Source organism: Ursus arctos, unplaced genomic scaffold (genome assembly GCF_023065955.2).
Source record: "Ursus arctos isolate Adak ecotype North America unplaced genomic scaffold, UrsArc2.0 scaffold_33, whole genome shotgun sequence".
NCBI classification, from domain to species: Eukaryota; Metazoa; Chordata; class Mammalia; order Carnivora; family Ursidae; genus Ursus; species Ursus arctos.
Window position 1 is genome coordinate 194449 of NW_026623019.1, and position 26652 is coordinate 221100.

General features: G+C 38.3%; 1 protein-coding gene across 11 annotated transcripts in view; it reads right to left on the reverse strand.

Moving 5' to 3' along the window:
* Positions 1–241: 241 nt before the first annotated feature.
* ZNF484 (zinc finger protein 484) overlaps positions 242–26652 on the reverse strand; it is a 45497-nt gene continuing 19086 nt past the window's right edge. For 9 of the 11 annotated variants that reach the window (XM_057305646.1, XM_044391226.3, XM_057305650.1 and 6 more), the window contains 3 exons: positions 17111–17237; positions 16568–16660; positions 242–3497 (listed from right to left, as the gene is read on the reverse strand). In XM_057305646.1, coding sequence (XP_057161629.1) covers positions 1192–3497; positions 16568–16660; positions 17111–17237 — 2526 coding nt within the window. In that variant the 3' untranslated portion in view covers positions 242–1191. Of the gene's footprint in view, positions 3498–5081; positions 5188–16567; positions 16662–17110; positions 17238–26652 lie in introns of those variants that run through there. The other 2 variants (XM_048218311.2, XM_044391227.3) reach the window with 2 other exon arrangements.

Below are 26652 nucleotides of genomic sequence, written 5' to 3' on the forward strand. Positions count from 1 at the left end.
CACATCAGGCTCCTCTGCTGTGAGCCTGCTTCTTCCTCTCCCACTCCCCCTGCTTGTGTTCCCTCTCTAGCTGGCTGTCTCTATCTCTGTCAAATAAATAAAATCTTAAAAAAAAAAAAAAAGAAATCTGCAAACAAACAAACAAAAAAATAGATATTTCTGTGGATGAGGCTAAGTGTTCAAAGTGACGACTGCTGTATCTGTGACCTGAGACTAAGTCCTGTGGACTCAGAGCTAGTTCTTTTTTTTTTTTTTTTTAAGATTTTATTTATTTGACAGACAGACAGACAGCCAGCGAGAGAGGGAACACAAGCAGGGGGAGTGGGAGAGGAAGAAGCAGGCTCCCAGCGGAAGAGCCCGATGCGGGGCTCGATCCCAGAACTCCCGGATCGTGCCCTGAGCCGAAGGCAGACGCCCAACGACTGAGCCACCCAGGCGCCCCTCAGAGCTAGTTCTAAGGTGATAGTAAGTAGTCTATAGGGCTGCTACTTACCTCACTGGTCACTTTAGGTATGGATACAAGCTGGAAAAACTTTATCTCCTAGGTGTGAGTTACCTGGGCCATGGCAGGGAATGAATAAACAAGGGAACATACTGGTTAACTAAAGAGGCCTGTGAATATTCAAGTAAGCCTGTGGTTCTGATTTGCCAATCTCAAAGTCAAATAAGAAGATGTTTATCCCAATTTCCACATACTGATACTGTAAACAATAAATAACTGACTTTCTGAATGGGGAAAAAAAAAGAAAGATCCTTTCTTTGTGTCTTTAATGTCAATTTTCACAAAAACTTCTGGCTTCTCTTCATTATAGACTTGAATTGTCTATACTTTTGCTTTCATTTCAGCATCCTTAGACAATGAAAAATTTTCTCAGCACTCTACTCATTAAGAAATTTCTTTGGTCAATATTGAATACAGCCCGGAATTTATAAAGCTGCTTATCCATAACATGTAACAAGAAAGATTGCCAAGTTCTCTCCTTGCATTTTTACTATTATTTGCAGGGGCTTGACAATCCCCTGTCCAGTAATTAAGCACGGCCATCACACATTGCTTAAACACTTTCTTCCAAGTGTCTCCCCCATATGTGAAACTGGACATCAGCTCTGTGATCCAGACATTCATACTTCTGACCAGAGGTAAGGTGGCTTTGATTACCTCCTGCTTCTTAATCAAGCTGTAGCCTCTCACTACTGTGTATCCCCACACCATGATTGTGATGCTGGGCACTCCACTTCCCCAGAATCCGATTTCTGATGTATACTGAGCTGTGGCCTCCAGTTTAAGGCTTTCGTAAAGTCACTGCCTTTATAGGGTTTCTGTTTAGTATGAATTTTCTGGTGTTTAATAAGATTTGATCTGATGGTGAATGCTTTTCCACACTCAGCGCATATAAATGGTTTCTCTCCTGTGTGAATTCGATGATGTTCATGGAGTTGTGACTTCTTAATGAAGGCCTTCCCACAGTCACTGCATTCATAGGGTTTCTCTCCAGTATGAATTCTCCGATGCCGATTTAAATGTGATTTCTGGATGAAAGACTTCCCACATTCTGTACAAATATAGGGTTTCTCTCCTGTATGAATTCTCTGATGCATAATTAGTGTTGATTTTCTTGCAAAGGCTTTCCCACATTCGCTACACTCATAGTGTCTCTCTCCAGTGTGAGATTGCTGATGTATATGGAGGCCTGACTTCCGAGTGAAGGCTTTTCCACAGTCACTACATTTATAGGGTTTCTCCCCAGTATGAATTTTCTGGTGTGTAAAGAGATTTGATCTGTCAGTGAAGGCCTTTCCACACTCAGCACATCTGTAGGGTTTCTCTCCTGTGTGAATTTGCTGATGTACATGGAGTTGTGACTTCTTTGTGAAGGATTTCCCACAGTCACTGCATTCATAAGGTTTCTCTCCAGTATGAATTCTCTCATGGGTAATAAAATGTGACTTGTGGAAGAAGGCCTTCCCACATTCGGTGCAAACATAGGGTTTTTCTCCTCTATGAATTCTCTGATGCATACTTAGTGTTGACTTCTGGATGAAGGCTTTCCCACACTCACTGCATTCATAATGTCTCTCTCCAGTATGGCACTTCTGATGTATCCTGAGCCGTGACTTCCAGGTGAATGATTTTCCACAGTCACTGCATTTATAGGGTTTCTCTCCAGTATGAATTTTTTGGTGTTTAATGAGATTTGACCTGTCAGTAAAGGCCTTTGCACATTCAGTACATATATAAGGTCTCTCTCCAGTATGAATTTTCTGATGTATAATGAGATTTGTCTTGTGAGTGAAGACCTTCCCACATTCTGTACATATAAAGGGATTCTCTCCTGTGTGAATTCGCTGATGTACATGGAGTTGTGACTTCTTTATAAAGGACTTTCCACAGTCACTGCATTCATAAGGTTTCTCTCCAGTATGAATTCTCTCATGTGTAATAAAATGTGACTTCCGGATAAAGGCTTTCCCACATTCAGTACATACATAGGGTTTTTCTCCTGTATGAATTTTCTGATGCATACTTAGAGTTGATTTCCTTGTGAAGGCTTTTCCACATTCAGTACATTCAAAGTGTTTCTCTCCAGAATGGATTTTTTTATGTACATTGAGGTTTGAATTCTGAGAGACATTTTTCCCACATTCACTACATTCATAGGGTTTTTCTCCAATATGAATTCCCTGGCATCTGAACAGATCTGACTTCTGCATACAGGCTTTTCCATATCCACTGCATTTACAGTGATTCTCCTCAGTGTGAGTTTTCTCATGATTTGACTTGAGGGACAAGTCCTTCTCATATTCAGTGCGTGTACAGGGTTTCCCTCCTATAGAAGCCTTCTGAGGTACAGCAGGTTGGGGCTTCTGAGTGAAGACTATCTCACATTTGCTGCATTCATGCTGTTTCTCTTCAGTATAAATACTTTGATGTGCAAAGAGGTGTGGCTTCTGGGTGAAAATTTTTACATAATCAGAAAATAAATTGAGATTCTCATCAGTATGAATTCTTTGATGTTGAATGAGAGCTTGCTTATGACTCAGAAGTTTCTTATACTGGTTATATTCACAAGCATTCGTTTCTGTATGAGAATTCATAGGAGTGAAAATATTACCATATCCAATAATCTTATCAAGATTTTCTGTTGCATTGTTTCTATAATCACATAAGCTTACAATAGGCTTCAAACTCCTTCCAAATGATTCATAGCTCTGGAGTCTTTTTCTTGCAGGAACAAGGTATGTGTTTACACGGTCAATTTTCCCAATGTCCTTATATTCACAATCTCTCTCATTAAATAGCGTTCCCTTGTTGATAAAGGGAACTTGTGTTATACTTGTGTTCTGGTTTTCCTCACATCTCCCTGTCTGTTTATCATCTTGCCACAATTCTAAAATGGAATATGGGTCATCGCTTGTGAAGAGATTAATTCTCTCAAACTGGATTGAAACTTCTTCAGACATTCCCTGCTGTGAAGTTTCAAAACCAATATCCCCATCTAAAACAGAAGGAAAAAATAAAACACACAAAGGAAAGTTAAGAGAACATAGAAGGGATAATACAGTTGATTTAGGGTGAATACAGAGAACTGTGAGAGGCTTTATATAAATATAACAAATATGTATAAAATACATATGAGTAGTAATAGATTTATATATAATGTATAGCAATAAAACAAATACTTGTCTTGCATTTACTAAATAATAAGCAGTACCATTTAGATGTGCCAGGCATTGTTCTAAGTTCTATATCTAACTCATTTAATCATCACAACCCATTGCTCTTGGTATCAGTATTGTCTCCATTTTACAGATGAGGAAACTGAGCCACAGAAGAGGCAGGTATGTGCCCAAACCAAATGTTTAGTAACTGGAAAGAAGAGATTCAAAGTGAAGCTACATCAGCTCTATGTATGTAGCAGAACTACACAGTAAGCTGTCAGAGGAACAAAGTGACAAACTGTGTGGCTTAAAAGAAGTACTTGAGTCTATATCCTTGTTATCCTTATTATTCTTGTTAATCCTTCATCCACTAATCTCTGTACTTTCTCTTTCCCTATTAATCACTCTGCCCTAAATATCAATGTATTTATGTAGAGTAAAACTATTTTTTTAAAGATGTATTTATTTGAGAGAGAGCGAGAAAGAGAGCATGCACGTGAGCAGGGGTAGGAGGAAGAACAGAAGGGGAGGGAGAGGGACAAGCAAAGTCCATGCTGAGCGCAGAGCCTGAAGCGGGACTCGATCTCATGACCCCAGATCATGACCTGAGCTGAAATCAAGAGTCAGATGTTTAACCAACTGAGCCACCCAGGTGCCCCTAGGGTAAAACAACTGTAGCTTCATTCATTCTCATTTAGCCAAATGGCAAAAAATGTCTGTGACTCAATTCTTTATTCTGGTTTGGGGTGCAGAGATATATGCACTCAACAGGAGGCATATAACAGGAGAAAGGAGCAGCTGTCTGAAGCAGGGCCTGAAAGTCTTCCATCAGAACCTCTCCTCTCCCTTTAGCAGTATGAAGCTTGTAGCCAAGTTCATGGCTGCCCTCAAACAATAGCCTGATTTATGGTGAGGTGAAGCAAAGTAATTCAGTTCTTACCAGTCAAATAGGAGTAAAAATTATGTTGTGCGACAAAGCCCATGTCTTAAGGATGTAGGCATGCCTCCACAACCCTCTTCTCTTCCCACTGGCTGTATTCCAGACTGGTGGCACCCAGCTCTGTGGCCTGTAATGCCCTAGGCACAGGCTGGAAAACTATGGCCCTCAGACTAAATCCAGGCTTCCACCCAAAAGCTAGAAATGGATTTTACATTTTTGAATGGTCAAAAAGAAAAATCAAAAGAACATGACACATGAAAAATATATGAAATTCAAATTTCTGTGTACATAAAGTTTTTATTGGAACAGAGATTCATTCATAGTGCCTCTAGCTGCTTTGGGGCTAAAACAGCAAAACTGAGTAGTAATGACAGCAATCATATGGCTCATAAAGCCTAAAATAATGACTTGTGGGTCTTTACACAAAATGTTTGCCAGCCTCTGCTCTAGCGGATGGCCATGCAATGACTTGGGAACTCACATGATACTGGGTCAATGTTTATGTTCTCTGGGTCTATTAGTGACAGGAGCTTGCTTTCCCCAATATACCATTCTTGCCCAGAATAAGATCATTAATACTCCAAATTCTGGAAGAGCATATAAGACATAGTAGATTCTCAGTAAATATTTACATAAAAATAGATACTATTACCTTATTCTACTAGAGTTCTTGAGTATAGACACAGTCCAACCTCATATCCATTTCATTCTGCCTCCAGGGCCTTGTCATACCCCCAGACATATTCTTTTTTTTTTTTTTTTTTTATTATTAAAGATTTTATTTATTTATTTGACAGAGATAGAGACAGCCAGCGAGAGAGGGAACACAAGCAGGGGGAGTGGGAGAGGAAGAAGCAGGCTCATAGCGGAGGAGCCTGATGTGGGGCTCGATCCCATAACGCCGGGATCACGCCCTGAGCCGAAGGCAGACGCTTAACCGCTGTGCCACCCAGGCGCCCCCCCCAGACATATTCTTTAGGTGCTATGTTACATTTTTACTCACACACATTAAAGGCTTTTACTAATCCTGAGAACATCTAATACCGGATTCCTGGGGTGCCTGGGTGGCTCAGTCGGTTAAGTGTCTGCCTTCCACTCAGGTCATGAATCCAGGGTCCTGGGATCAAGCCCTGCATCTGGCTCCCTGCTCCGTGGGGAACCTGCTTCTCTCTCCCTCTGCTCCTTTTCTCCCCCACCCCTGCTCATGTGCTCTCTCGCTCTCTCTCTTAAATAATTAAAATCTTAAAAAAAAATACTGTATTCCTAAATATGGATTTTGATTCTTTTGCAATCTTTCACTTTCTTTAGCTTATAAACCCACTGTTACATCTGGCAACATTTACATTGCTACCAAGAATGTTCAGTGTAAAAATCTGCTCCTGTGCTAAAAAGTTTAATTATATGCAATTCCTGTCACCACTGACTCAACTGCTCATTCAGTAAAAATACAGGGTCATAACTTCAGGCCAATAAAATGTGTATATGCAAGCTATCTTTCCACTAGTCACTAACGTCTCTTTTATTACTAAATCCAAACATATACAGTTGACCCTTGAACAACACAGGTTTGCACGGCATGGGTCCACTTATATGTGGATTTTTTTCAATAAACACAGTGTAGTACTGTAAATTAATTTTCCTTATGAGTTTTTTTTTTTTAAGATTTTATTTATTCGACAGAGATAGAGACAGCCAGCGAGAGAGGGAACACAAGCAGGGGGAGTGGGAGAGGAAGAAGCAGGCTCATAGCGGAGGAGCCTGATGTGGGGCTCGATCCCATAACGCCGGGATCACGCCCTGAGCCGAAGGCAGACGCTTAACCGCTGTGCCACCCAGGCGCCCCTCCTTATGAGTTTCTTAATGACATTTTCTTTTCTCTAGCTTACTTTGCCATAAGAATACTGTATGTAATGTATTTAACATATAAAATATGTGTTAAATGACTGTTTATGTTATCGATAAGGCTTCTGGTCCACAGCAGGCTATTAGCAGTTAGGTTTTGGGTTAGTCAAAATTATATGTGGATGCATGACTACATGAGGAGTTGGCATCCCTGACCCCCACATCGTCCACAGGTCAACTATTTTCTTTCCCCACGCAGCTTTTTTTTTTTTTTTTGATTCTCTGTTTCTTTCAAAATTCATTGTTCTTTTACGTATCATCTAGGGGTCTCTCTTTAACTTAAAATAATAACAAAGACCAGATATTCTGAGCCACTCATATTCATGTTTAATTGGCAGAGATGTGCACCATAAACAACACTTAATGCACAAATGCTGACATTTTAAACACTTCATGCAGTTCTTTTCCTTTTCCAATTACAATTATTGGCCCTTTGAATTGTTCCTAGCAGAAGAAGAATTTTAAATCCCTCTGAAAGAGAAAAATAACCTCCTCTGCCTATCACATAAATTCAAGAATTTAATTTTGCTAAATATTCCTTATAGAAACATTAAAAAAAAACGGGCAGAAGACTCAGTTATCACATAATTTAATGTAGTTTTGTCTGAGTTTCTGTGGACTGTTGAATTAGAAAAGGAACAAGCCACGTGTGCTTATGCATGTAATGGTCAGGCCCACTCAAGAGGTAAGTGAAGTCTAAGCACAAAGAGTAAGTATCTGAATAGGCAGATCGCAAAACAATCACACGGTCAGATGCAGGGGGATCATTAAAAAACATTAAAATGAAGTAAACGTAATTATGGACACTAAACAGAAACAATGTGAACTGCACATATGAGGCATGTTCTTTCTTTAGCTTACAAACCCACTGAGAGAAGAATTTGTCACGTGTTAGATAATAGGCAGTACCTTTAGTTTGGCTCCTAGCTATGACAGGATAAACATGGTGTTTTAAGCAATGAAATCTATTAGTAGCACCTAAGATAAATTAGTAAAAAAAAAAAAAAAAAAAAGGCGTGGGGAGGGATTACCACATCCAGATAGGGTTAGAATAACCTAAAGGCATGAAAAAATATAGACAGGGTTTTGAGTAATATCACTGGAAAGTAAGAGGAGGAGGGCACCTAAATGGTATTTTCTAGAAGACAAAAGTTACTAGAAAGGACAGAAAGAATTATTTGAGAAGATGAGTCACCAGGAAAGTAAAAAAACCACAACAGAACGTGACAAAATTTTGAAAGGGGAGCCATCTGCTTTTAGCATGCTGCACTGTACCTGCTCTTCCCTCACACAACTGGCCACCTGATGGGCCTTTATATGCAAAAGGTATCAGTCATTACCCTGATTATTCTACACAACAGCCAATGCCTGCTTAAGACACACAACCAACGGTGACAGCATGAAATGCATTCCCGAGCCAAACCTAGTCACAGCTTATGCAGGAATTGAGACACCTGATTCAATCTGAGACACACATCTGTCCCTAAATGCCAATTTTAACTTTGAACGTGGGTTGGTTATATATCTGACAGAGGCTTATAGGACTCAGCAAATGTAGCATAAAGCGGTGCAGCTCAAAGTATGTAGTTGCCAGCAGGCAGGAGAGCCTGATAGCAAGAGAAGAAAACGACCCCTGTGGTGGTGGGGATCATCTAGATATCCTGCTCACTGAACCAACCGTTAAGTTGTCTATAGAGGAAGAATGGATCTCCACCCCAAATTTGGTTCAGATGTCAAGAGTCACACCAATAACGTGTGAAAAAGTTCATTACTCAGCAATGAAACTTTCAAGGAAGAACTCTCAAGCAGGTTCAAAGTGGCTTGAGAGAGCAAGAAAAGGAGATGGACTGGTTTTTTTATGGTGGTTGGGGGTAGGGCCAGGATGACTGCTCCTGTGCGGCTTCCCACCAGCACTAAGGGAGGGAGCACCTGGGCTTTCTTATCAGTTTGCCCAGATGTGGGACTGATGGCAAGAAGAGAGGGGTGTGAGGCTTAGAGGATGTCAGCAATCAAATATCAAAAATGAAGTCAGATGTGATACCTAAAGCACAAGTCACAAAACCAAAATCAACAAGTGGAACTATATAAAACTAAGAAGCTTCTGCAACAGTAAAAGAAACGAACAACACATGAAAGGAAAACATATGGAATGGGAGAAGACATTTACAAACCATGTATCTGACAAAAGGTTAATATCCAAAATATGTAAAAAACTCTTACAACTCAAGAGCAAAAAACCAAATAACCCAATTAAAAAACTGAAAAAGGACAAGAATTCTCTATCCAGCAAGGCTATCATTCAGAACAGAAAGAAATAAAGAGTTTCCTAAACAAACAAAAGCCGAAGGAGTTTGTGACCACTAAACCAGCCCTGAAAGAAATATTAAAGGGGACTCTGAGTGGAATGAAGAGACCAAAAGTGACAAAGACTAGAAAGGAACAGAGAAAACCCCAGAAATAACAACAAAACAAGAAATAAAATGGCACTAAATACATATCTATCAATAATCACTCTGAATGTAAATGGACTAAACACTCCAATCGAAAGACATAGGGTGTCAGAATGGATTAAAAAAAAAAAGACCCATCTATATGTTGCCTACAAGAGACTCATTTTAGACCTAAAGACACCGAAGTGAGGGGATGGAGAACCACTGAACCATTTATCGTGTGAATGGGTGTCAAAAGAAAGCCAGAGTAGTGGTACTTGTATCAGAAAAACTAGATTGTAAACCAAAGACTAGGGGCGCCTGGGTGGCTCAGTCAGTTAAGTGTTCAACTCCTGATTTCAGCTCAAGTCATGATCTCAGGGCTGTGAGACTGAATCCTGTCTCGGGCTCATATGCTGGACATGGAGCCTGTGTAGGATTCTCTCTCTGCCTCTCCCTCTGTCCCTCCCCACCCTGCTAAAAAAATAAAATAAAATATAAACCAAAGACTATAACAAGAGATGAAGAAGAAGGGCACTATATCATAATGGGGTCTATCCATCATGAAGATCTAACTATTGTAAAAATTTATGCCCCCAACTTGGGAGCACCCAAATATGTAAATCAATTAATAACAAACATAAAGAAACTCACTGATAATAATGCAATAATAGTAGGGGACTTCACACCCCACTTACATCAATGGACAGATCACACCTCTGCAGAAAATAAACAAGGGAACAATGGCTTTGAATGACACACTGGACCAGATACACTGGACTTAACGGAGATACTCAGAACATTTCATCTTAAAGCAGCAAAATACACATTCTTTTCTTTTCTTTTTTTTTTTTTAAAGATTTTATTTATTCATTTGACAGAGATAGAGACAGCCAGCGAGAGAGGGAACACAAGCAGGGGGAGTGGGAGAGGGAGAAGCAGGCCTCCAGCGGAGGAGCCTGACATGGGGCTCGATCCCAGAACTCCGGGATCACGCCCTGAGCCGAAGGCAGACGCTTAACGACTGAGCCACCCAGGCGCCCCTACACATTCTTTTCAAGTGTATATGGGACATTCTCCAGAAATGATCACATATTAGGCCACAAAGCAGGCCTCAACAAGCACAAACAGATTGAGATTATACCATGCATATTCTCAGATCACAGCACTATGAAACTTGAAGTCAACCACAAGAAAAAATTTGAAAAGACCACAAATACATGGAGGTTAAACATGCTACTAAACAATGAATGGGTCAACCAGGAAATCAAAAAAGAAATTTTAAAAAATATGGAAACAAATGCAAATGAAAACATAAGAGACCAAAATGTTTGAGATGCAGCAAAAGCAGTCCTAAGAGGGAAGTATATAAAATACAGGCCTACTCAAGAAGCAAGAAAAATCTCAAATAAGCCACCTAAACTTACACCTAAAGGAGCTAGAAAAAGAACAACAAAGTCTAAAGCCAGCAGAAGAAGGGAAATAATAAAGATAGAGCAGAAATAAATGATACAGAAACTAAAAAAATAGATCAATGAAACCAAGAGCTGGTTCTCCAAGAGCATGGAAATACAAACAATTATGAGAATATTATGAAAAACTATGTGCCAACAAATTGGACAACCCGGAAGAAACGGATAAATTCCTAGAAACATATAAACTACAAAAACTGAAACAGGAAGAAATAGAAAACTTGAAGAGACCGGTAACCAGCAAAGAAATTGAACCAGTAATCAAAAATCTCCCAACAAACAAAAGTCCAGGACCAGATAGCTTCACAACTGAATTCTACCATTTAAAGAAGAATTAATACCTATTCTTCTCAAACTATTCCAAAAAATAGAAAAGGAAGGAAAACTTCTAAATTCATTCTATTAGCCCACTATTACCTTGATACCAAAACCAGACAAAGACTCCACTAAAAAAAGAGAACTACAGGCCAATATCCCTGATGAACACGGATGCAAAAATTCTCAGTAAAACCATTCATGATAAAAACCCTCAACAAAGTACAGACAAAGAGAACAAACCTCAACATAATAAAGGTTATATATGAAGAACCCACAGCTAATAGTGTCCTCAATGGGGAACAACTGAGAGCTTTTCCTCTATGGTCAGGAACAAGACAGGGATGTCCACTCTCACCACTGTTATTTAACATAGCACTGGAAGTCCTAGCCACAGCAATCAGACAACAAAAAGAAATAAAAGGCATCCATATCGGCAAGGAAGAAGTCAAACTTTCACTATCTGCAGATGACATGATACTCTATATAGAAAACCTATAAAACTCCACCCAAAATTGCTATAACCAATACATGCATTCAGTAAAGTTGCAGGATACAAAATCAACATACAGAAATCTGTTGCACTTCTATACATCCATAATGAAGCAGCAGAAAGAGAAATCAAGGAATCGGTCCCATTTACAACTGTACCCCAAATAATAAGATACCCTAGGAATAAACCTAACCAAAGACGTAAAAGATCTGTACCCTGAAAACTATAAAACACTGATGAAAAAACTGAAGATGACACAAAGAAATGGAAAGACATTCCATGATCATGGACTGGAAAAACAAATATTGTTAAAATGTCTATACTACCCAAAGCAATCTACATATTTAATACAATCCCTATCAAAATACCAACAGCATTTTTCACAGAGCTAGAACAAATGATCTTAAAATTTGTTTGAAACCACAAAAGACCCTGAATAACCAAAGCAATCTTGAAAAAGAAAAGCAAAGCTGGAGTCATCACAATTCTGGACTTCAAGTAATATTACAAAGCTGTAGTGATCAAGACAGTATGGTACTGGCACAGAAACAGACATACAGATCAATGGAATAGAAAAGAAAACCCAGAAATGAGCCCACAAATATATGGTCAATTAATCTCTGACAAGCAGGAGAGAATATCCAATGGGAAACAGTCTCTTCAACAAATGGGTTTGGGAAAACTGGACAGCAACATGCAGAAGAATGAAACTGGACCACTTACTTACACCATACATAAAAATAAATTCAAAATGGATTAAAGATCTAAATGTGAGACAGGAAACCATCAAAATCCTTGAAAAGAACACAGGCAGTAACCTCTTTGACATCGGCCGTAACAACTTCTTACTAGAAATGTTTCCTAAGGCAAGGGAAACAAAAGCAAAAATAAACTATTGGGACTTCATCACAATAAAAGCTTCTGAACAGTGAAGGAAACAATCAACAAAACTAAAAGGGAACGTATGGAATGGGAGAAGATATTTGCAAATGACATAACTGATAAAAGGATAGTATCCAAAATATATAAAGAACTTATAAAACACAACACCCAAAAAACAAATAATCCAGTGGAAAAAAATGGGCAGAAGATATGAACAGACATTTTTCCAAAGAAGAATTACAGATGGCTAATAGACACATGAAAAGATGTTCAACATCACTCCTTATCAGGGAAATACAAATCAAAACTACAATGAGATATCAAACCACACACCAGTCAGAATGGCTAAAATCAACAACACAAGGTACAACAGGTGTTGGCAAGGATGTGGAGAAAGGGGAACCCTCTTACATTATTGGTGGGAGTACAAAGTGGTGCAGCCATTGTGGAAAACAATATGGAGGTTCCTCAAAAAGTTGAAAATAGAACTACCTTATGATCCAGAAATTACACTATTAGGTATTTACCCCAAATATACAAAAATACCAATTCAAAGGCATACATGCACCCCGATGTTTATAGTAGCATTATCAACAATAGCCAAAGTATGGAACGAGCCCAAATCTCCATCCACTAATGAATGGATAAAGAAGAAAAGAAGATATGGGGGGTATATAATGGAATATTACTCAGCCATAAAAAGAATGGAATCTTACCATTTGCAATGACATGGATGGAGCTAGAGAGTATTTTGCAAAATGAAATGTCAATCAGAGAAAGACAAATACCATATGATTCCTTTTGTATATGGAATTTAAGAAATAAAACAAATGAACATAGGGGAGAAAAAAGACGCAAACCAAGAAACAGATTCTTAACTATAGAGAACACACTGATGGTTACTGGAGGGGGGCGGGGGGGAGTTAGTTAGATGTGTGATGGGGATTAAGGAGGGCACTGTGATGAGCACTGGGTGTTGTATGGAAGTGCTGAATTACCATATTGTACACCTGAAACTAATGTTACATTGTATATTAGCTAATTGGTATTTAAATAAAAACTTGGGGAAAATGGGCAAAGGCATTTGCAACTACATGGATAGAGACAGAGAGTATTATGCTAAGGGAAATAAGTCAGCCAGAGAAAGACAAATACCATATGATTTCACTCACATGTGGAATTTAAGAAACAAAACAAATGAGCCAAGGGGTAAAGAGAGAGAGACAGACAAACCAAGAAACATTCTTTTTCTTTTTTTAAAGATTTTATTTATTTATTTATTTATTTGACACAGAGAGAGCGAGACAGCCAGCGAGAGAAGGAACACAAGCAGGGGCAGTGGGAGAGGAATAAGCAGGCTCCCAGTGGAGCAGGGAGCCCGATGTGGCACTCGATCCCAGGACCCTGGGATCAGGCCCTGGGCCGAGGGCAGACGCTTAACGACTGAGCCACCCAGTCGCCACAAGAAACAGATTCTTAACTATAGAGAACACACTGCATGCCTGGGTGGCTCAGTCGCTTAAGTATCTGCCTTCAGCTTGGGTTGTGATCCCAGGGTCCTGGGACAGAGTTCCATATCAGGCTCCCTGCTCAGCGGGGAGTCTGCTTCTCCCTCTCCTTCTGCCCCTCTCCTGTCTTCCTGCTGTCTCACGCATGCTCTCTCTCTCAAATAAATAAATAAATAAAATCTTAAAAAAAAAAACTGTACAGAATATACTGATGGTTACCAGAGGGGAGGGGTGAGGGAATGGGGAAATAGGTGATGGGGATTAAGGAGTGCTCTTGTGGTGAGCACCAGGTGTTGTATGTAAATGTTGAATTACTATATTGAAACAAATATAACACTATATATTAACTACTGGAATTTAAATAAAAACTTAAAAAAATATATCTAGATGAGAAAATAAATGGACAAAGGACCTGAATGGATAGTTCTTCAAAGAAGATATATGAAAGGCTGACTGGTGTATGAAAAGATGCTCAATCATCATCAGAGGAACGTGAATTAAAACCACAATGAGATTATCACCTCATGCCTGTTAGAAATTTCCATCATCAATAAGATGGATAGCAAATGCAGGCACGGATGTAGAGAAAAGGGAATCCTCGTGTACCCTTGGTGGGGCTGTAAACTGGAGTAGCCACTACGGAAAACAGCACAGAGGATCATCAAAATTAAAAACAGAAATATCGTATGATCCAGTAATTCCACTTCTGGGAACATATCCAAAGAAAACAAAAACACTAATTTGAAAAGATATCTGCAACCCCCCATTCACTGTAGTAATATTTATAATAGTCAAGACATGGAAACAACCTAAGTATCCATCAATGAATGAATGGATAAAGTTGTAGTGTATATATATAATGGATTCAGCCATAAAAAATGAGGAAATCCTACCGTTTGCAAGAACATGGATGGACCTTGAAAGCATAATGCTAAGTGAGGTAAGTCAGAGAAAGAGAAATACTACATAATATCACTTACATGTGGAATCTTAAAAAAAATTCATAGAAAAGGAGATCAGACTTGTGGTTACCAGAGGCAGAGGGCGGGGAGAGGAACCGGAGGAAGGTGGTCGAAAGGTACAAACTTCCAGTTACAGGTACAAGGAATGTGCTGCACAGCATGGTGACTGGCGCTAACGCTGCTGTACAGTATATAGAAAAGCTGTTAAGAGAGTAGATCCTGAGTTCTCATCACAAAGGAAAAACAATTTTTCCTATTTCCCTTTTTTTTTTAATCGTATCCATATGAGAAGATGGATTTTATCTGAACCTATGGTGGTAATCATTTCACAGTATATGCAAATCAAACCATCATGTTGTATACCTTAAATTCGTACAGTGATATATGTCAGTTATTTCTCAATAAAACTGGAAAGAGTAATGAAGTCAAAATCTATTACAAGATATATGATGAGATGTTCAAAATATTTAATTAGAGAAACACAAATTAAAGTAGTAATTAGTAAGTATAATCCATTGGATTGGCCAAATTATTAGAAAGAGGGGCAGGGATGTAGGGAAACTGATATCCTTGTACACTTGGGATTGTAGAATGACATATCCAATCTAGAAAATACTGTGGTCATACTTCATCAAATAGAATATTATTACCCAATGAGAAGGCAACCCTATTACTCTTCCCAAAGAAATTCTCATTGCCAAAGAATAGATTCATGAGGAAATTTATTGCAGTACTGACTGCAGTAGTGGGGAGCTGGACAAGTAAAATGTGGTATATATCCACAGTACGGAATGTGGCATCGGTTAGAAGCAATGAACTTTTCTAGAAAAACACATTGCAACATGAACCAATTTAGTGCTAATAGAAAAAAAATAAGAAACTGAGTAGGACAGATAGCACAGTACCATTTCTACAAATTAAAAATACCAACAATTTAAATTTTACAAATACCCTACAAATTCAAGGATAGATAGCAAACATATCAACTACATTAGAGCAGCTACCTCTAAAGATTAAAACAAATACGAGGAGTGAGAATTAAAAGGGAGAACTGAAAAAACAAAACTGGGGCGGGGGGTAAACACACGGATAATGATATTAATTAACAAATAAGGAACATAATAACCTCAATTTCCTGTAAACAAAGCACAAAAACGTTTTGTAAAATGCCAAAATAAGTAAATTACTTAGAAAAATCAAGTCAATGTTGTGTTACACTAGCCAAGTAAAAAGAAAATTTCAGGCAACATAACTACTACTGTCATATACAGCAAAAAGCTGTCCCCTGAATGTAGCAATGGTACCCTCAAAGTTGATGGATGGAGGAGGCATGGGAGATAATAAAGGGAGGCCATCTCTAAATGACAATTCTGAAGCACTAAGGGGAAAGAGAGAAAATGAAAAGAAACTCTCAAGAATGTGTCCCAGAGTAAATTTTAAAAAGTCAATGAGTATCTGAATATGTAAGAAAAGGATTTAAGATGTGATGGGGGCACCTGGGCAGCTCAGTCACTTAAGTGTCTGCCTTCGTCTCGGGTCATGATCCCAGGGTCCTGGGATCGAGTCCCACAACAGGCTCCCTGCTCAGTGGAGGGTCTACTTCTCCCTCTCCAACTGGTGCTCGCTCGCACGCTCTCTCTCTCTCGCAAAAAATAAATAAAATCTTAAAAAAAAAAAAGATCTTGATGTGATGGAGGTAAAAAGAATAAAAATGCTAGAGAAAGGGAGAAAAACCATAAAGCAGGATCCCAGATCCAAAGTACCAGTAATTATAGCACATTCCCTCCTAGAGAGTCAAACGAAGACAAAAATAAGAGGGAAGAGGCCTTAGGTGGGGATGGCTTTCAAATGTCTATGAGGACTATACCAACTCTACCCGTGCAGTTCCAAAAGTACAGAGTATTACAGAAGTGTCATATTAACAGCATTTCACAGCTGCCAGCCTCTGCCAGTACAACTCCAATTCATTCATGCTGTCTCCCTATGCTCTTGTTCTCTACTCACCGAGACAGCTCTGACTTGAGATTTCACCATCCAGCATACGTGGCTCTTCTTGCTCCAAGTTGAAGATGACTTCTGGTTTGGGAACTTGACACCCTATTAACAGGAAATGATAGAAGATTTGGTTTCAGAGGCCATTCAGTGAAGTATTCCATTTACTTTTCAGAAAAGTTCACGCAGGGGCGCCTGGGTGCCTTAGTCATTAAGTGTCTGCCTTTGGCTCAGGGCGCGATCCCAGGATCTTGGGATAGAGCCCCGTATCATGTTCCATGCTCTGCTGGGAAGCCTGCTTCTTCCTCTCCCACTCCCCCTGCTTGTGTTCCCTCTTTCGCTGGCTGTCTCTCTCTCTGTCAAATAAATAAATAAAATCTTAAAAAAAAAAAAAAAAGAAAAGTTCATGCAGAAGAGAAGTATATTCATAATACCCCAAAGGGATAATTAGACCTCCCACATACCTCAGAAATCCCACAGATTTCAAAAATTCCACTGAGAATGAAAAATATACTCAAACAGGTACAACCTTATCCCCAGTGGAGCTGTTCTTACCCACTGAGATCAAGTTGAAATAGTTTTCCAGCATTACATCTCTGTATAGGCTTTTCTGAGCAAGGTCCAATTGTTGCCACTCCTCCTTGCTGAAGTCTACTGTTACATCCTTGAATGACACTGCTCCCTGAAAAACACATTCCTATTCAATGTGAAGGATGAGGACTGGCGAATGGAAACAAGATATTTAGGAACTACTTTTAATAATTTTTAATATGCTACCACATATAAGGTTCTCACTAAACACCAAAATCTTATATTACTATCTTGAAGGAAAAAATAAATCTTATTAAAAGTATCATGCCGGGGCGCCTGGGTGGCACAGCAGTTAAGCATCTGCCTTCAGCTCAGGGCGTGATCCCGGCATCAGGGGGATCGAGCCCCACATCAGGCTCCTCCGCTATGAGCCTGCTTCTTCCTCTCCCACTCCCCCTGCTTGTGTTCCCTCTCTCGCTGGCTGTCTCTATCTCTGTCGAATAAATAAATAAAATCTTTAAAAAAAAAAAAGTATCATGCCATTCCTTCTGTGGTACTGATGATATTCTGGGTAGTTTTGGTCTTGCTTTTATTGATATACTAGTTTCAAAGAAATAAGCTACGAAATTTCATAAAATTGTAAACATATGATTTGTGCATTCTTTTCTATGCCATGTCATTAACACTTCACGTAAAAAATAAAATATATTCTGCCATTCATTTTGAACTTATCCACTGAATAAGTCCATTCTTTCTTTTAAAAAGATGATTTTAAAAAGGCTTTTTTCCCCCCAAAACAGTGTGGTACTAGCATAAAGAGAGACATATAGGTCAATGGAATGCAACAGAGAATCCAGAAATAAACCCTCATATTTATAGTCAACTGATATTCAACATAGGTGTCAAAATAATTAAAAATGGAAAAAAAAGGTTTTTCAACAATAGTGCTGGGACAAGTGGATAGACACAGGTAAAAGGATGAAGTTGGACTCCTACTTCATACCATATAAAAAATTAGCTTAAAGTGGATGAAAGGCCCAAATATTCTTATATTTAGCCAAATGTACATTTAACTAATTTTGGCACTGGATTTGGCAATGATTCCTTAGACATAAAATCAAAAGCGCAAGCAACTAAAGAAAAAATAGATAAATTGGACTTAATTAATTGTGCTTAAAAGGATATCATCAGAAAAGTGAAAAGATGGGATGCCTGGGTGGCTCAGTCAGTTAAGCATCTGCCTTCAGCTCAGGTTTTGATCCCAGGGTCCTGGGCTCAAGTCCCACATCAGGCTCCTTGCTCAGCGGGGAGCCTGCTTCTCCCTCTGCCTGCTGCTCCCCCTGCTTGTGCTCTGTGTCTCTCTGACAAATAAATAAATAAAATCTCTAAAAAAAAAAAGTGAAAAGACAACCGAAAAACTGGGATAAAATTTTTGCAAATTATATGTCCAATAAGGGACTTGTACCTAGACTACATAAAGAACTCTTATAACTCAATAAAAAATAAATAATCCAATTAAAATGGGTAAAGATCTGATTATACATTTCTTCAAAGATAAACAAATGGCCAAAATCACATGAAAAGATTCTCAATATCTTTAGTCATAAGGTCATATAGAAAATACGCCTTCAGGGGCAACTGGGTGGCTCAGTCGTTAAGCGTCTGCCTTCGGCTCAGGTCATGATCCCAGCATTCTGGGATCGAGCCCCGCATCAGGCTCCCTGCTCAGCACTCCCCCTGCTTGTGTTCCCTCTCTCGCTGCCTCTCTCTTTGTGAAATCAATAAATAAAATCTTAAAAAAAATACCCCCTCAAATTCACTGAAATGACTATAATAAAAAAGATGTTCAATATTATTTGCCATCAGGGAAATATACTCACTAGGATGGCTTCGATAAAAAAGACAGATAATAATAAACATTAGTGAGGAAGTGGAAAAATTGGAATCCTCATGTGGTGATGGTGAAAATATAAAATGGTACAGCCACTTTGGGAAACTGTGGCATTTCCTCAAAAAGTTAAACATAGAGTTACAATATGACCCAAGGGGTCCACTTCTAGGTATATACCCAATAGAAATGAAAACATTTGAACACAAAAAACTTGCACGTGATTGTTTATAATAGCATTATTCATAATATTCAAAAAACAGAAACAACCCAAATGTCTGTGAACTAATGATGGCTTAAAAAATGTGCTATATCCATACAATAAAATGATATTCAACCATAAAAAGGAATAAAGTACTGATATATGCTACAAAGTGGATGAATCTTGAAAACATGCTAAGTAAAAGCAGTCGCAAAAGGCCAGATATTGCATGATTCCATTAACATAAAATGTTCAGAACAGAACTTATTGTTACAGAAAGAAGATTAGTGATTGCCTAGGGCTAAGAGGAATGTGAGGATTAGGGGGTGACAGCAAAAAGTATAAGTTTGGAGGGGGAGAGTTAAAGAAAATGTTCTAAAACTGATATCGGTCATACAACTCTGTGAATATACTAAAAACCAATGAATGTATACTTTAAATGGATGAATATATGGTGTAAAAAGGACTCTTTTGAGGCACTGCCATTTCCAGATGGGATACAATACCTTGTGGCAGTCTGGTGTTTCTTCCGAGAATAACTATAAATGCCATATGAAACACTGAAATCAACTGTTTCAAAGTACAGGAAAGCTCTTAGGGGTTAAAACTCTGGAGAGAACATTGAAGATTTAAGATGATGTATGTAGCTACTTTTACACTGGAAATATTTACCAATTCTAGGTGTTGGCAAAGGTAGAAACCAGCTTTGAACCAGTAGAAGGCTGTAGCTGGATGACAGAGAAACCAGGACTCAAACACACAGCCAGTTTTCTCCTCAGGACATCTGCCAAATTCTAAGGCTAAATGGGCAAAAGACTAAAAACTTAACCAGATAGCATCTGAAAAAGCAAAGCAAAATTTCTGTAGTCTGGGAAGAAAACAGAGTTGGGCATCTACCAGGAGCAGGGTCCACAGAGGACAAACTGGGCTCTCAGCAGAAAATCCTGGATGGCCAGGGTGAATCAGAGGTTGATTAAGTCTTAGGGCTTCAACTTGGCCTTGATCAAACACTGTGCCTGATTGGATAAAGGTGCAAAGGGATAGATGAACCCTCTGTTGAGAAAGATACCACCATCCAGATCCTCTACAATGCTTCATATACTGTTACACACACACACACACACACACACACACACACACACACAAATTCCTATGCATACCAAAAGATAGGTCCAAATACCCAAAATCAGATGAAAAAATATTCAACAGAAATAGTCTTACAGGGAACTGGAGTTAGATGAAAAGATGGAGAATTTCATTAGAGAAGTAGGATTTATAATACAGAATCAAATGAAAATTCAAAAGTTAAAACATTTAATATCTTTTTTAAAAAAGATTTTCTTTATTTGACAGAGAGAGAGACAGCCAGTGAGAGAGGGAACACAAGCAGGGGGAGTGGGAGAGGGAGAAGCAGGCTCCCAGTGGAGCAGGGAGCCGATGCGGGGCTCGATCCCAGGACTCTGGGATCATGACCTGAGCCGAAGGCAGACACTTAACGACTGAGCCACCCAGGCACCCCAAAACATTTAATATCTTAAATCAAGAACTGAGATAGGTTTAACAGAATACAGAATTATTGAAATAGAAGACAAGAAAATGGAAAATATCCAAACTGAAGCACAGAGATTTTTTTAAATGAAAATAAACACAAGATCATGTGACACGTCACATATATGACACAGTGAAAAAGAATAAATATTGTAGTCTGAGAAGATTGAGGGGCAGTGTGGGGCAGAAGCAATATTTGAGAGGTATCAGTGAATGACGTCAACCCAAACATTCAAGAATCTCCTCAAATCCAACTTTATAAAACTGCAAATATTGACTATAGAAAACAGTAACAGTAATATCTAGCAATGTTTAAAATATATGTAGAATTTAAATGCATGAAAATAATAATGCAAAAGTGAGGGATGGTAAATGGAATTAAGGTGATTTAGTATCCCAGAATTATTGAAAAAGAGGTAGAAATAATAATGAGTTAAAGATGAATATTATAATATCTATGGTAACAAATAAAAGAATATATATAATGAGCAAGTTAACAAAGGAAAAAATGAAATTTTGAATAATCTAAAAGATCAAGAAAGGAATGGGAAAATAATATTAAATAGATGGTTCAAATGTAAAACTAATAAGACAGCATATATAAATGCAAGTATATCAGCCATTACATTGAATGTAAATGGACTAAACGTTCAAGATAAAGCAAAGACTAAATAAATCCCACTTGATCATGATGAACAATCCCTTTAATGTATTGTTGAACGTAGTTTGCTAAGATTCTGCTGAGGATTTTTGCATCTATGTTCATCAGGGATATTGGTCTAAAGTTTTCATTTTTGTAGTGTCTTTGTCTGGTTTTAAGAGCAGGGTAATGCTGGCCCTTCAGAATGTATTTGGAAGCTTTCCTTCCTCTTCTGTTTTTCAGTATAATTTGAGAAGAGTAGGTATTAACTCTCCTTTAAATTCACCTAGAATTCACCTGTGGAGCCATCTAGTCCCGGACTTTTGTCTGTTGGGAATTTTTTCATTTTCAGTTCAATTTCATTTCTGGTAATTGGTCTGTTTTAGATATTGTATTTCTTTTTGGTTCAGTTTTAGAAGATTGTATGTTTCTAGGAATTTATCTATTTCTTCCTAGGTTTATTCCTAGGATGCAAGAATGGTTCAATATTCACAAATCAATCAACACAATACACCACATTAACAAAATGAAAGATGAAAAAATCATATAGTCATCTCAGTAGATACAGAAAAAAACATTTGACAAAATGTAACACCTGTTCATGAAAAAAAAATTTCAACAAAGCAGGTTTAAAGGGAACACAACTCAATATAATAAAGGCCATAAATGACAAACCCACAGCTAACATACTCAATGGTGAAAAACTGACAGCCTTTCCTCTAACATCAAGGGCAAGACAAGGATCTCCACTCTCATCACTTCCATTCAACGTAATACTGGAAATCCAGGACGGAGCAAACAGAAAGGGGGAAAAAAGGCATCCAAATCGATAAGGAAGAAGTAAAACTTGCAGATGGCATGGTACTACACACAGAAAACCCTAAAGACTCCATCAAAATAATTTTAGAAATAAATAAATTCACCTTTGCTCATTTGCTTTGTTTCTTAAATTCCACATATGTATGAAATCGTACAGTACCTGTCTTTCTCTGACTGACTTATTTTGCTCAGCATTATACTCTCTAGCTCCATCCATGTTGTTGCAAATGGCAAGATTCCATTCTTTTTCACGTCTGATATATATATATATAGAGAGAGAGAGAGAGAGAGACACACACCTGGGCTGTTTCCATAATTTGGCTATTGTAGATAATGCTGTAAACATCAGGGTGCATATATCCCTAAGAATTAGTATTTTTATATTCTTTGGGTAAATACCCAGTAGTGTCTTTGCTGGATCATAGGGTAGTTCTATTTTTTTACTTTTTGAGGAACTCGCATATTGTGAAAAAAAAAAGAGGCAATCCAAGAAACAGACTCTTAACTATAGAGAACTCATGGTTACTAGAGGGGAGGTGTGTGTGTGGGGGGGATGTGTTAAATAGGTGATGGAGATAAAGGAGGGCACTTGTGATAAGCACTGGGTGTTGTATGGTATTGTTGAATCACTATATTGTACACCTGAAACTAATACTATACTGTATGTTAACTAAGTGAATTTAAATAAAAACTTAAAAAAAGAAAGAAATTCAATAAAGTCGTAGATACAAAATAAATATAGAAAATATACAGATATTAGTTACGTTTCTACACACTAACAACAATGATGAAAGAAAGAAACTGAAGGCAACACAAACTAATGGAAAGATATACCATGCTTACTGATTGGAAGAATTAATACCGTTAATATTCCATACTATCCAAAGCAATCTATAGATTCAATGTAATTCCTATAAAAATGCCTATAGTGTTTTTCACAGAACTAGAATAATACTAAAAAAATTTTATGGAACCACAAAAGACCCTGAATAGCAAAAGCAATCAAAGAACAAAGCTGGAGGTTTCACAATCTAATATTTTAAGAGCTACTACAAAGCTAGTAATCAAAACAGTAGAGTACTAGCACAAAAAATAGACACCTAGATCAATGAAACAAAACAGAGGCCCAGAAATAAACTCATGCATAATTATACGGTCAATTAATCCACAACAAAAGAGACAGGAATTTACAATAGGGAAAAGCCAGTCTCTTCAATAAATGGTGCTGGAAAAACAGGACAGCTACATGCAAAAGAATGAAACTGGACCACTTTCTCCTACCATACACAAAAATAAATTCAAAATGGATTAAAGACCTAAATGTGAGACCTTAAACCATAGAACTCCTAGAGGAGAACATAGGCATTAATCTCTTTGACACTGGCCTTAGCAATACTTTTTAAGATATGTCTCCTTAGGCAAAGGAAACAAAAGCAAAAATAAACTATTAGGACTACAACAAAATAAAAAACTTCTGCACAGCGAAAGAAACAATCAACGAAATGAAAGGTAACCTACTGAATGGGAGAAGATATTTCCAAGTGGTATGTCAAATAAGGGTTAATATCTGAACTATATAAAGAACTTATACAATTCAACACCAAAAAAACCCCAAATAATTTGATTAAAAATGAACAGAGCTAAATAGACATTTTTCCAAAAAAGACATACGGATAATCAACAGACACACCAAAAAATGCTCAACATAACAAATTATCAGGGAAATGCAAACAAAACCACAATGACATATCATCTGACACCTGTCAGAATGGCTAGTATCAAAAAGACAAGAAATAACAAGTGTTGATGAGGATGTGCACTGTTGGTGGGAATGCAAACTGTGCAGCCACTCTGGCAAACAGTATGGAGGTGCCTCAAAAAAAAAAAAAAAAATAGGAATACCATAGAATCCAATCACCCACCACTGAGTGTTTACCCAAAGAAAACCAAAACACTAATTCAGAAAGATATATGCACCCCTATGTTTTTTGAAGCATTATTTACAATAGCCAAGTTATGAAAGCAACCCCAGTGTCCACATCGATAAATGAATGAATAAAGATGTTGAGATTCCGAATCTTGGTTTCAGCTTGGGTCATGATCTCAGGGTCATGAGATTGAGTCCCATGTTGCACTCTGTGCTCAGCAGGGAGTCGGCTTGGGATTCTCCCTCTTTCTCTACTTTTGCCCCTCCCCCTGCTCGCACATGCTCTTTCTCTATATAAAATAAATGAATAAATCTTTAAAAATTTTTAAAAAAATAAACATGTGCTATGTATAAATATAGTAAAATCACTAAGTATCACTCAGACATAAAAAAGAATAAGATCCTGCCATTTGGGACAATATGGATGGACCTACAGGGTATTGTGCTAAGTGAAACAAGTCAGAGAAAGACAAATATCATATGTTTTCATTTATATGTGCAATCTAAAAAACAAACAAACAAAGTAGAAACAAACCCATAAATACAGAGAACAAACTGATGGTTGCCAGGGGATAAGGGTAGAATGGGTGGGAGTACAAACTTCCAGTTATGGAATGAGTAAGTCATGAGGATGAAAGGTACAGCATAGGGCACAGAGTCAACGGTATCACGACAGCGTTGTATGGTGACAGATGGTAGCTACATTTGTGGTAAGCATAGCATATATAGACTTGTTGAATCACTGTATCGTACAGCTGAAACCAATGTAATTTTGTGTGTCAACTGTATTTCAATAAAAAATTAAATAAATAAATAAAAATAAAAGCCGAGATTGAGACTTCTGGTTCTTAAAAAAATGGAGTACGTGCATTCCACCCTATTTCTCCTGCTAATTACCTAAAAACCTAGAAAAATACACAAAACATTTATCCACACCCTTGGCTTTCTCTCAAGAGCTTTCTTGACAGTAAAACCAATTTTGGCCTCTTTTGGAATCTTGACAGCCTGAAAATTTCCCAAGTCTCGTTCCTTATTGCTTAACAGTTGTCCCCTTGATCCATCTCAACTGTCACATTTCACTATAATCAGGAAGAAGAAACTTGGCTACATCTTCAACCCTTTGCTTGGAAATCTCCTCAGAGAAAAATCCACGTTCATCACTGACAAACCTGTTTTCCACATAACTACAGAACAAACTTCATCTAGGCTTTCTGCCACTGCACAACAGGGTACCCTTTCCTCCGTTTTCTAGTAACATGCCCCTCATTTCCTTCCAGTCGTCACCAGCAATACCTTTAACAACCATTTGTATCAAGACTCTGTTTATAACAATTTAGGTATTCTCTAAAACAACACAGGTTTTTCCTACTGTGCTCCTCTTTCTGAGTCCTCTAGTAGAGTGGTTAACAACCATATTTCTACTACCAGTCTGCTCAAGGAAATCCAGGCTCTTGCTATTGTGTTCTTCAAAATTCTTACAGTTTCTACCCCCAACTGAATTCCAAATCTACTTCCATTTTTACGTACTTATTACAGTAGCACCCACTTCCAGGTACCAAATCTGTAATGGCTTCCTATTGCCGTTCTAACAAATCACCACACAGTTAAAACAACACGAATTTATTATCTTATGGTTCTGGAGTCAGAATTTCAATACGGATCTTGCTGGGTTAAAATCAAGATGTTAGCAGGGCTACATTCCTCCTGGTGGCTCAAAGGGAGAATTCATTTCCTTGACCTGCACAACTTCTAGAAGCTCACGGTCCCTTCCTCTACCTTCAAAGCCAGCAGAGTGGCATCTTCAAATCTCTCCCTGACTCCTGCCTCCCTCTTTCACTTGTAAGGACCCATGTGCCTACACTGGGACCACCCAGATAACTCAGTATAATCTCACTACCTCAAGATCCTTAATTTAGCCACATCAGCAAAGTCCCTCCTGCCATGGAAGGTAACATATTCACACTTTCCAGAGATTCGGATGTGGATATCTTGGGGGGCAATTATTCTTATTATCACAACTAGTAAGAGAAAATGAGATGGTAAAAGTAAAAACAATGGCTTCAAAATTGTGAGTAAAAATGATTTACAATCTAGAATTTACACCCAACCAAGCTATGAAATTACTGAGAGTGAAATAAAGACATTTCCAGATATGCAAGGACTCAGAAAATTCACTACCTACCCACACTTTATAGACAGCTACTGTATGACAGGCTCTAAAAATGAAAGCAGAAATCAAGAAAGAGGGGCGCCTGGGTGGCACAGCGGTTAAGCGCCTGCCTTCGGCTCAGGGCGTGATCCCGGCGTTCCGGGATCGAGCCCCACATCAGGCTCCTCCGCTATGAGCCTGCTTCTTCCTTTCCCACTCCCCCTGCTTGTGTTTCCTCTCTCGCTGGCTGTCTCTATCTCTGTCAAATAAATAAATAAAATCTTTAAAAAAAAAAAAAAAGAAAGAAATCAAGAAAGAGCCTAAAACAAGAGATCCAACACTTGATGGACATGAAAGGAATTCCTAGGACTATGCCAAAGGGAGACCGCAAGT